The following is a 12,205-nucleotide window of genomic DNA, read 5'->3' as shown; positions in this document are numbered from 1 at the left end:
TTCTTTGGAAGCTTGAATTTCAAGTTTGTGGTCCCTTTGGTGGCGGGCTTGTTCCATATGAATAGGTTGAATAATAATAATAATAATAATAATAATAATAATAATAATAATAATAATTTTATTCAACACTCGAGTACTTTCGGGCTGTGGTCCTTTCTCAAGATAGGGCCTCAGATAGGGTCTGAAAGTACTAGTGTTGAGTAAAATACGAGTAGATAAGTTATATTCGGTAATTTTGTGGGTTTCTTTTTCCAATAATAATAAATAATAATAAATTAAATAATAATAATAATAATAATAGATAATAATAATTAAAATAATAATGAATAATGATAATAATAATAATAATAATAATAATGTGAGGTCCCCTTGGGGATTATGCATATCGGTTTAAACACTTAGCGACTTAGCGACAACGATTTTCAAGATATTATGAGGTCCAGTTGTATATTGAGTTTGAAAAGCCTTACAAAAAACCAGGCAAACTTGCTGAATAAACTTTAGACTTGTTTCTCCTCTCCTAAGCTAATCCTAGTTTTTTTTATTTCCTGATCAAGAATATTTTGCCGATGCGTTTTTCAAGTTACTCGGCCAAACCTCTATATTCCATTCCGTTCATGTTACTACAACAACACTAGTACTGAGTTACATGTTAAATTGTTTCTTTAAAAAAAAAAAAAAAAGACATACAAAGATTTCTGTTGTTTATTTTAACATTCCCCCAATTATTAATTTTCTTTGCTAGGACTGTCTCTCTTCAAATCGTATCAGAAATGCTAATGACGTTGCGCATGCGCAGGCAGGAATCATTTGCGATCTTTCCTCTGCGTGCATTGTATATAAATAATACAGTTATACAACGACACTGTTCAAGTTTTAGAAATTGAACTCCCCCAGAAACATAATTAGAATGTAAAAGTTTCGTAGCCTTTTTAATATAATGATATAAAACCCTATTTCGACTAGTGCATTTTATCCTCCGATAGGTAATTTGCCCTTAAAAAAAATCTCTTCGTATTTGCAGTGCGGATTTCAGATTCGTCATTTTGAAATCCACGACCCATAATCTAACAGTGGTAGTAAACAGTGAATAAGATCAGTTAATAGAAAATACAGAAAAAAACTAATGTACCCACGATATTTGCACGTATTTGCCTGGGTCATAAATATATCAAAGTTAACATTTATTCAACCAAGTTGTCATGGTGCTTCATTGGGTAGAACTGCGAGATCCTGTATGTGCCATTAGTGAACGCTAATTCTAATATTAAAAAAAACGTACTGTAATTACCTCTGATAATTTTAGCTAATACTACGTCAAATATTTAAAAAAACAACGTGCTGTAATTACCTCTGATAAGTTTCTCTCTCTCTCCTCTCTCAACAGAACTGCGTAGCCCGGGCGTTGTACGACAACGTGGCCGAGTCGCCAGATGAACTCGCCTTCAGGAGGAGTGACATCCTGACTGTATTAGAGCAAAACACAGCAGGCCTGGAGGGCTGGTGGCTTTGCTCCCTCCGAGGACGACAGGTACGCCAAAGGATATTGTCAGGCCACAAAAGTTTGAAACCCACTCGAGTAGACCAACCTCATGTCAGTGGCGGATCTAGAAATCTTTCATTTGGGATTATTGCACATATATGTAACAAATACACATACGGTATATATACACAGCAGTATTTATATATGTATGCTCACACATATATACAGTAGTAGTTGTTGTTTTTGTTGTTGTACAGTTGTGGTTGTTGAAGTAATAATTAACTAAGCAAATTTTTGCTGCCAATCATGATTTCTTGAAAGAAAACAATGTTCTGTTATTCATAACGATGAGGGGGCACGTGACCAGGTCCTCTCCCCCCCCCCCCCCCTTTAAATCTTACGCCACTGCCTCATGTGATAAGTAATTCGTGGGGAGTTGCAAACGACCAATATACGGAATCAAAGTTGATAACTAGAATAAGTTTAGTTTTATTTCAAAGATTAAGGCCTCTGCTTGGTACCCAAGCTTACCCTACCATAATAAAAATGAGATTGCCATAAGAGATTCCTTAGTAGGCATGCCCACAGTGGTGTACCTTAGCCCCCCCCCCCCGTCAGATGCTTTTCAACTCCCATTTTGTCCCCAATTTTAACTTGGCTGTCCAACTGCTTAAACTTTGTCTTGCACCAATTTTAACCTTTTACATGAAAAAAAAAACGAAAAAAAAAAAAAAACTTTAGGCGAGGAGAGTAGAAATGTGGTCTGAAGGTCTTGTCAATCTTACTTTATTGATAATAATTCGACCCCCTCTTTGTTATTTGTTATGCCCCAAGCTGTGCAGTTCCTCTTGTACATGAGATTCAGTCACTTATATCAAGACCTTGATACAGATCACCTCCAGAGTGGAATTCCCTACTTTTATTTGGGCTCTGCGAGTCTATTAACCTGCCCCTTACAAATTTTAGAGAGGCTCGATTATGTCAATATTTATCAACAATTCAGTAATTCACACCCTTCTTGCAGAGCTTGGGTTGGTGTAGGCAGCCATGCTCGCCTGAGTCATTTCACCACAGAAGCCAATAGTTTGTGCGGACATTGCAGTGAATTTGTATCACATTTACTGAAGAAAAAAAAAAAGGATTTTGCCAATGTAGTACATTTTGAATGTGAAGATAATTGTATATTGTAGTGTTAGTCTCTGTAGGGTATACTGTTAAACCTTTTTATAGTGATTACATGGTATATAGTACATTACAGCCTATTGTTTGGCTTTGAAAATTTGATAAAAATACTGGGAGAGAGTTTTATAAATGTCAGTAAGTTGTTTTATACCTTTTATTTCCAGGGGATATGTCCAGGTAACCGTCTGCGAATTATGCCTGGTTTATATGACACAGGCAGTGGTGTCACATCTATTGCAGCTCTCTCGTCTCCACATGGGACATCATCATCAAATGTATCTCTTAAGAGCTCTCCAAGTGCTACTACAACTCCCAGACCTCAGCGACCACTTTCTAACAAGGTCAGTTGCTTTCCAGGGGTCCAGTAGGTTTCCAGAGTTATTTGATAAAGTGAGAGATGGTTGCGGTCCAGTGGGCCACTTTAATGCGAGTAGTAGTACTGTATGTATCATCGCCAAGTCATTTTGTAAAATTTCTCCTCCACAAATCTGAAATCTCAAAATAATTATAACATAACATCTGTCATCATGGAACTAATTTTACAGGTTATTACTCCTAGACGTGTGGGAGATGTGTACACTTACGATACACCACGTTCATTAACTCACAACACACAGTCCGCACAAATGGATTATGATGTCCCTCCTACACGGCATTCTCCACTTGAGGGAGGTAAGTTATACTGGTGTATATTTTTTTTTATTTCTTGAAACGACACACTAAGCTGTAACATGACATTGAGGAATTGTTAGTTCTCATCAGCTGTATACATTAGCAGGAAGAAGAGAAAGTGAATGGTTGTTTACTGAAAAGTGTCAGTATTGTGTTGTTGTCTGTATTGATTGATGAGAATGTTGACTCTGTCTTCTCCAGAAAGAGAAATGTGTGCTGTGGTAAATTCTTATTATGTATTTAGCAATGCTCTAGTTCTTGTCCTTGAAGTTTCTCATTCTTAGTGCTAGCTGCAGTGTAGGGTCTTCTTATGTGTGCGGTTCTTGTTTGTGTTCATGACTAATGAATGGATAAACTGATAAGCAATAAATGCTAGAGGGTAGTTTTCTCTTGAGGATTTTGTGAAATTCTATAGATGAAATGCCAACAATATGATTAAGCGACACTAAGAAAAAAAAGTAACTATAAATAGATTGTATTTTGCTCTCAGTTTGGTACTGGTCAGTATCACCTTCGAATGTAACTATACAAAGGAAATAAAACTTAATGTGCAACTGAGTCTTGCATTGCTCATAAGTTTGGTTGCCTGTGAATAAACAAATTAGAATGACGGTAAAACAATATTTGCATAAAGATGAAATGGAGATTTTCCAGTTCAAGAAGAATAGAGCACTAAAGATCCAAACTCATATGTTTGTCCATTACTATATAAGTTGAGGAAATCAACCAAAATGTATTATGGAAGAATTAAAGGAAAATCACCAAATTAATGTTTCTGAACTTAAGACTATTAATGGAACTCATCTTAAAAACAAGAAATAAAAAATTACTTGACCTATACCATGAAACAAAATTAGTCCATCAACATCACAAATAACAAACAGTCCATAGAGATATACCTCAAAGTAAAGATTTGCCCAAGAAAAAACAAACCATAGATCATTATATGTACAGGGAGATGCAATCAACCATATAGTACCAGTGCTTACCACAACAAAACTTCACAGGAAAAAGCCAGAAACAGTAACACATGATGATAGATGTGGCTGTAATACATTGTTTACAGAATTCTGCATTAAAACAAGAATATAACATATAGCCCAATAGAAATTTCAAAAATTATGAAAATAAACAGTGACAGAAACTCGTGATAAAGAGTGTAGTTTATCAACCATTTAATGTAAAATGTGCATTATGATAATTAAACATGTAAATGTTGTATATAGTCTTCTTCTATAAAAATATTCAAGTGAAAGACCAAAAAGAAAAAGATCATATCCCTAGAGGATTCTTATAGTATACTTCTTGATGTACTTAAAAACTGTGATATCACATGGATATACTCAGTATTAAATATGTTGTGCAGTAAGCGTCAAAAGTGAGGCTACAAATTTCAAAATTAATGGTACTTCTTTAGAAACTCGGGTGGTTGCCAGTTAGTATACTTTATTCCAATTATTGTCATCATCTTTATCTGATAATACGTATCAGTGATTAATTTTAGAACCACGGAAGGTATTTCCCCAGTGAATGGTCAGTGCTAGTTCAATAATTGTTTAATAAAAGAAAAGAGCCCCCATTGCAATTGTGTTTCATTGCAGCTGAAAATATGCATACATCTTCGTGCAGAGAGTACATTTTTACATGATATATATATTGGCGGCTAGGCCGTGAAATCTGCATTTTAGTATATGGTATAAAGAGTATGTGCAGAGGAAGGACGGACATTTGACAAAATGCCATCATTACACTGAAACTCCCCTCCCCCCAAGACAATGATTAAGTAATAATCGTCGGGTGACGGTCAGCGGAATCTTGCGGGGGGCTGGAGGAGTCCATGGGTTCGAGATTACATTCGTTGGGGGACATCTTCAAGGTCCTCATCATCCGGTGAGTCGGGAAGCAGGATGCCGCCCCTTGTGGTGGGCCTGGGGGGTTCGACTGATTTCCTTGGGCGGCCCCTGCGACGTCTGGGGGCGCTGTCTGATTCTGGCAAGGCTGTGTTCCAAGGCGTTGTTCTGCAAGGGCCTTCTGCTGGGTCATCTTTGTCGGGAATGATGGCGGGCTTCAGACTGCCTATCAAGACCCAGTCCTCGTGACCGCCGATCAAAACAAGGAATGCCTTCTTTTCGGCAGATGATGCGGTGTGGTCCTCAGTAGGATCTCGTTAGGGGCGGGCAGGTGGCGTTGTTCCATGTGAAGACATACTTGCAGGAGTCCAGGGCCCTCGGTCAGAACTGCTTCCTTCTGTCGGTGTAGGTCTCTCGGCAGGGAACGAATTTCTGGGCAGCTGCCCGGAGTCTTGCCAGTGGGATGTCGGGGTCGTTGCTGTCGGCGGGGAAGAATTTACCTGGCACTGTCAGGGTCTCGCCATAAACCTTCTCTGCCGGTGGCGGGTCACTGTTGGCTCTAGGGGCGGTGCAGAGGCTGAGGAAAACCCACGGTAGCTGTGCCTTCCAGTTGGGGCCTGCACAGCATCCCATCAGGGAGACCTTGAACGAGTGGTGGGTCCTTTCCAGCATGCCGTTGGCTGCAGGGTTGTAGGCTGTGGTCATATGGTGCTTGGTCCCCATCAGGCATGCCAGGGAGGTCCAGAGTTCTGAGGTGAAGGCAGTTCCCCGGTCTGTAGCGATGCATCTGGCTCTCTGAAGCTGCTGATCCAGCTGCTTTTTTTATCACTCTTAGAATAGATCACTCTCGTGTGATCCTGAATATTTGATTAATAGCCTACTTGGTCCAATTTGTATATGTACCAAATGTAAATTAGCACTTAGCTCTACATTTATGGTGTGAATACCCAAAATATAACCAACAACAAATGTCCATGTTAACTGAAAATATAATAGCGATTTTGACAAATTTTTCAATCGCTATGTTTTCAAGACTGGACATTTGTTGTTGGTTATATTTTGGGTATTCACACAATAAATGCAGAACTAAGTGCTAATTTACATTTACATTTTATTTACTAAATAAAATCCAAACTTTCTTGTTGGGCCAGCCCTCTGAGAGCTCAATAAATGATCAGTTCAGTGGTCTGGTTAAACAGCTTAATAATCTTGAGATCCACAAACTGGTGGTATATCATCTTCCAATTTGCATAAATATCTGGTTGCCTCATTATGCTGCTGTTTTTGATTTCTGGATTAGAATCAAACTGACCAGTGTCAGTTTTTAAGAATTTTGTTGGCCTTTCCTCCAGCACCTTCTCTTGATTTTGATAAAATTGTCAGGCAAGCTTACTCTTTTTTTTTCTCTGTATACTATTATCCCAAATACTTTCCCCACTGCCTTGGTACTGTCACCTGTTCTTTGGTTATTTTTGAGTCGTGAGCTGTAATCATTAAATCATTTACCAACACCTCTCTGTGTCATTCTTGCTGGGTCTCTTATAGTATCCTCCATCCCATTTCCAAAGAGCCTAGGCCAAGATCATAGCACTTACAGAGTAAAGCTTTAGCTGGTATAACAGCAGCTGGGTAAATAGCGAAGGTTCGGCTCTGTAAAGGATATGTTTTAATAAAGGAGTTGCAGGTCAAAACAGTGAGAGAAATATATAGTAGTTTGTGTTTTTCATTGTATGGTTCAGGATTTTTCAAATGGAAGTCAGTAAATGTCAGAAGTGAGTTTGAAATAAAGTGCTGTGGTTGGTTTGAGAAATGTGGAAGTGATGTGGATATTTCACTATTAGTATAATTATATAGAAAAATATAAGGTTTTTAATGGTAAGGGTTGGTAGATAAGTTGATGGAAGTATTTACCGGAATTTAATGTAAGGTTTTAAAATAAATTACAGTACTTCATGATAATCTATGGGTTTATGTAAATTTTTTTTATTCTTGCAGGAGGAACTCGCTTGTCAAGGAGTAGCAGCTTGCGCTATGATTCTCCACGGCCTCACATAAGGTCTTCATTGGATCAGTATGATGTTCCACGTTCCCAGTATGATACACCAAAAGTTCGACCACTGTATGATTCTCCACGCCCTCAGCAACACTATGATTCCCCAAAATCTCATCTTGAAGGCCAGCGGTCAAATACTGCTCCTCGTAGTCTTATCAAAGGTGTTCGTGGGGGTGCCCCATCCTCAGTAACAGTGAGTAGTGACAACCAGCAGGAATATGACATACCAAGACCTACTAATACCAATCAAGAAGGTCATTATGACATGCCTCCAAGTGACAGGTCTAGTGGTGTGTCTGTTATGTCTTGTGAATCATCTCAGCTATCTGCTTCATCATCTGCTTCTTCCCTGGCAGCATCAGAATCCCTGTCACTGTCCTCTTTAGGTGGTTCTTCCAATCGTTCTAGTTTAGAATCACATGATGTTTATGACATTCCACCTGAGCCACGCAGAGTCATTGGGTCTCAGAGACCAAAACTTCCACCACGTGAAGCCAAAGACAATACAAAAGATGCATATGATGTACCCAGGCCTACACTTTCTACAGGGCTTGAAACATATGACACTCCACCATCAAGGATTCCTCAGACCCTCCCATTCAAGGTAGGGGATGCTGTGTATGATGTCCCACCTCAGGTTAGTAGAGATGTTTGCCAGCCAGATTCAGTGGATGGTACACCAAATAGATTATCCTCAGGGTCTGACTCCTCAGGAGGGGATGGTGATTTATGTGCTGGTAAAGAACTTCCTTTGGAATATGATTCTGCACTTGATACTCTAGCAAAACACCAGCAAGAAGTATATGGAGCTATTGAGAAACTCACAGCACTACACCAAGGTGGATCTTGGCGAACAAAAGAAACAGTGGAAGAGAGGGAAAGCGAGATGAAAATTGCCGTGTATCGATTACGGCAGAGTGTTCAAGACATTTTGGAATTTGGTCAAGGATCAAGTGTTAATGCTGCACGAAATGGGGAAAGAGGCCTTGCACGCCGTTTGTTGCGTTTAATGGAACCTTTGAATAAATCTACTGCCATAATTGAAGATTCTTGGACAAGATTACAGAGTGGTGGATGGAAGCAGTCTTTAGCATCTCGCACTAACCCAGAAAATCTGAATCAGCTTGTTGCTATACTTCATAGTTTAGGAGATGATGTTCGCCTTCTTACTACAGCAATCCAAGCAAAAGCCTCGCTGATATTTAAGAGGTCTCCAAGCCTTGATCAGACTGACAATTCACGTCAGCAGCCAGCTGATGATGACGAAAAAACTCCCGTGCAGGAGCGCCCTTTACCAGGTCTTCCAGATAAAAAGCCATTTGAAAACATGTACGAAAATGATACTCGCACATGGCTTGAAGATTATGATTATGTCAATTTGGAAACAAGAGAAGCTGTTGAACGAGAACATGAGGAAATTAAACGAGAATTGCCAGCCCAGTTGCGCAAGTCTTTCGACAATTTAGTAAAGCAGTCTCAATTGATTGTAGATAGTGATCATGAAAAAGTCTTACGCAAGAACGACACAACCTCCAACACTATATCTACAACAACTGGTAAACGAACGAGTCACGTCTTGGATCCAAACGATCGGCAAGTTGTGGCCTTTTATGGAAATCAAGCCGAAGTTCATTTACAGCACCTCAATAATGCTATAGATGCTTTCTTACTTACTGTTGAAAATAATCAGCCACCTAAGGTTTTTATAGCACACTCCAAATTTGTTATTTTGAATGCACACAAGTTGGTTTATATCGGCGACACAGTTCATCGGAATATAGTAAATGCTGATTTGAGGACCAGAGTTTTAAATTGTTCCAATGCTCTTTGTGATGCAATGAAAAATACTGTAGCAGCAGCAAAAACGGCAGCTCTGCAGTTTCCATCAGTTGTTGCTGTACAGGCAATGGTAGATGCATTTGTAGCAGTCTCACATTTAGCTAATAATTTGAAACAAGCAGTATTAGCCAATCCAGTGTAGGACATTTGCCTGAAGAACAGAACTTTCATGTCATACTAGTTGTGTAATGCAGAGTTTAGAGAAATACCTCTAGATGACCCCTTAAGTAAGTTGTCTTTGGTGCTATGTACAGGAATAGAGGAAAAGGACAGTTAATTATAGATTTCCTCATGATGACAGCTGGATTCAGAAAACTTGCAAAACCTCACATTAACATGCTTCACGTGGTATAACAAAGCAAGTTAAGCGTTCATGAGAAATCTGTGCATTTTAGTGACGAGTTTTTAAAATTTAACAAGGTGAAATATTTTAATCTGCTCCATTACAGTAAACATTCCTATAATGTGTATTGTATTGTATATATGTTTCATTTTAATATATTTATTTTGAGAAAATTTCATTAAAATCAAATTTTATTTGCAGATTGCAATACAGTGGTTAAATAGATTGTAACAAATTGGTTATCAACATTGGATTAGAATATAACTGTTGGAAGTCAGTACTGCTCATTGTTTTCCCAAATGTTGAAATCTTTTGCTGATACAGATTAGCAGTATAGGTCTGAATTTACTAACCAATTAATTTTAATCAGAGCTTGAATTGCCAAGGAAAGATAATAAATAGACATTGATGTCAGTTCCTATTTAATAAGTCAAATTGTGTTATTCATTGGATGCTTTTGTCATTATTATCCTTAAGGATCCCTTTTAGGAGAAAGAGAACTTTGTGTCAGCCCTGCCCTTATCATCTTAATCTATTAATAATCTTTAGCAAGGAAATACTGTTCATAGTGAACTTTGTTTTATTGTTTTTATGGTTTGCACCTTCAAAGGACTGTGCACTTATTTCAGATTCCACTCAGTTGTCTTGTCCTCAGTCAGGTTGAACTTCAATTGTGTTTTCTTAGTAAAAGTTTTGCTTCCTTATACCAGGTAAAAGAAAAGTCAAGTTTAGATTCTTATAATTATATTTATTACAGGATTGCAGTCAAATAGGAAGTGTAAATTGTATGATCTCTGTTTGTAAATAATAACTTGGTTACATTTAAGTTAAAGGTCAAACCTTCCATAGAATGTAGAGCACTATCTTGCTGAAAAATAATCTGTTGAATTATGCTGTCAATTATGCAACACCTGTCTTTGTATTTTGATTTTGTAATAGTACATGTAGTGAAGCCACATACGATACAGGGCAGTGATTATAATTTTTTTTTTTCTGAAAAGCTTTGTCTTTAAATTGTAATCTATCTTCTGTGTCTGCTTCTGTTATTTGATATTTTTAATTTTTCCTTGCAGTTTCTAGATAGTTATATATGCTAGAGCATTATTGAAGACATTACAATAATATGATCTGAAAAACCTGTAATGTTCTTTTATTTTTACTGCTTATTTTGTCATATCTGCCGGTAGGGGTTCTTGTACTGTGCCAATGTACTGTATTACGTAAAGGATGTATAATTTTCTTTTTTGTAAGGACTGTATGGAAGAATTGAGAAAAGTATTAGACAGACTTTTTGAGTTGTGATATTGTTGTGCAGCTTGGACTCTGTTTACAGTAATTGTTAAAAAATTGTGTAGGTAACTATGTACTAATGTAAAGCATATTCAACATATCAGGCTACTGTATATACATGTATGTGTATACTTAACTGCCATCACCAATCTCCCCTTTGGGCAGATCAGTGAATCTAATAGCTTCGTTCGTTTCTCTTTTTGAGCTCTTTGCTTTGTTCCAAATTACACCACTAACTTCAGTTCAGACATACTTCCCTGAAGTAAGTACCTACTCTTATTTCATTTTTAATTTTTTTCATGACTAGTTTATGTTACTGTATTATTGTAAATATTGTTCATTGGCTGTGATTTGATGCATCACCTAATATTTGCAACCTGTCTGGTAGTTTCTCTAACATGGTTGTTAATGACTTTAAGAACCCTTACCAAACCTCTTAAACAATTATCCCTTGAAATTTCTTCCATGGCCTGCTGCTTAATATGAAAGTAGTTTTGGGGTTGCTGGTCTCACCTGTGCTTTTTTATACAGATTTAATTCAGAATCACATCTGTAACAAAAAACTTTTGACCTAAATGTAAATGTAGCTTATGCATGTAATCTTTCCTATGGTTTTCTCTTGAGACTATCATCATACCAAGTTAAAGTTTTCTTCTTTCACGAAGCTGGTCTGTCACTTCATACAGTATTTGCCCCCCCTTGCTTCCTCCCTCTTTTCTGTGAAAAAAATATTCTTTCATCCTTAAAGGTTACGACATATTCAGTTTACAAAGCCCTGCTAAAATCTGAACAATACTGTGTATGGATTTTCAGTTCATTGTAAGACCTTCAGTAAGTATCCTTTACTCCTTGTTATTGCTTGTGCAGTATTCCTGACTAACAACATAATTCTGTACATGCTAAAATGTGCAGTGCTGCCTTGGTAACAAGTACTCTTCCATATTATATTGTAATCCCTTTGGCCATAAATGATTTTGAAAACTTTTAAACTACCTAAAGCCAGTGTCATCTCCTGAAAGTCCATTGCTGCAATAATTTTTTTCTCTCTTCTCTCTCTCTCTCTCTCTCTCTCTCTCTCTCCTCTCTCGTCTCTCTCTCGCTCAACAGATCTCCCTCTCTCTCTCTCTCTCTCTCTCTCTCTCTCTCTCTCTCCTAATGTAAGGTACTGTTGTAAACATGGATTGCTCAGAATTTCTTGCATTTCACTAGAGCTGGAGAGTGCCTTAGTGGCGTGATCGGTATAGTCTTCACTTGCCACCTCGGTGGCTGCGAGTTCAATTCCCGGGTATTCCACTGAGGGGTTAGAGATGTGTATTTCTGGTGATAGACTTTCACTCTCGACGTGGTTCAGAAGTCACATAAAGCCGTTGGTCCCGTTGCTGAATAACCACTGGTTCCATGCAACATAAAAACACCATACAAACAAACCAACAAACTAGAGCTGGAGCATTATTTGACAAAATGTAAAAAATCAGTACTGCAACTATAGCCAT

General features: G+C 37.9%; 1 protein-coding gene across 3 annotated transcripts in view; it reads left to right on the top strand.

Moving 5' to 3' along the window:
• Positions 1–11,786, top strand: part of LOC135212178 (breast cancer anti-estrogen resistance protein 1-like) — a 150,403-nt gene extending 138,617 nt beyond the window's left edge. For 2 of the 3 annotated variants that reach the window (XM_064245618.1, XM_064245616.1), the window contains exons 2-5: positions 1,388–1,531; positions 2,830–3,006; positions 3,211–3,337; positions 7,183–11,786. In XM_064245618.1, the coding sequence (XP_064101688.1) occupies positions 1,388–1,531; positions 2,830–3,006; positions 3,211–3,337; positions 7,183–9,221 (2,487 nt within the window). In that variant the 3' untranslated portion in view covers positions 9,222–11,786. Of the gene's footprint in view, positions 1–1,387; positions 1,532–2,507; positions 2,571–2,829; positions 3,007–3,210; positions 3,338–7,182 lie in introns of those variants that run through there. The other variant, XM_064245619.1, reaches the window with a different exon arrangement.
• Positions 11,787–12,205: the final 419 nt, after the last annotated feature.

Source organism: Macrobrachium nipponense, chromosome 40 (genome assembly GCF_015104395.2).
Source record: "Macrobrachium nipponense isolate FS-2020 chromosome 40, ASM1510439v2, whole genome shotgun sequence".
In the NCBI taxonomy this organism is placed as follows: domain Eukaryota; kingdom Metazoa; phylum Arthropoda; class Malacostraca; order Decapoda; family Palaemonidae; genus Macrobrachium; species Macrobrachium nipponense.
This window is presented reverse-complemented; position numbering and strand designations above follow the sequence as displayed.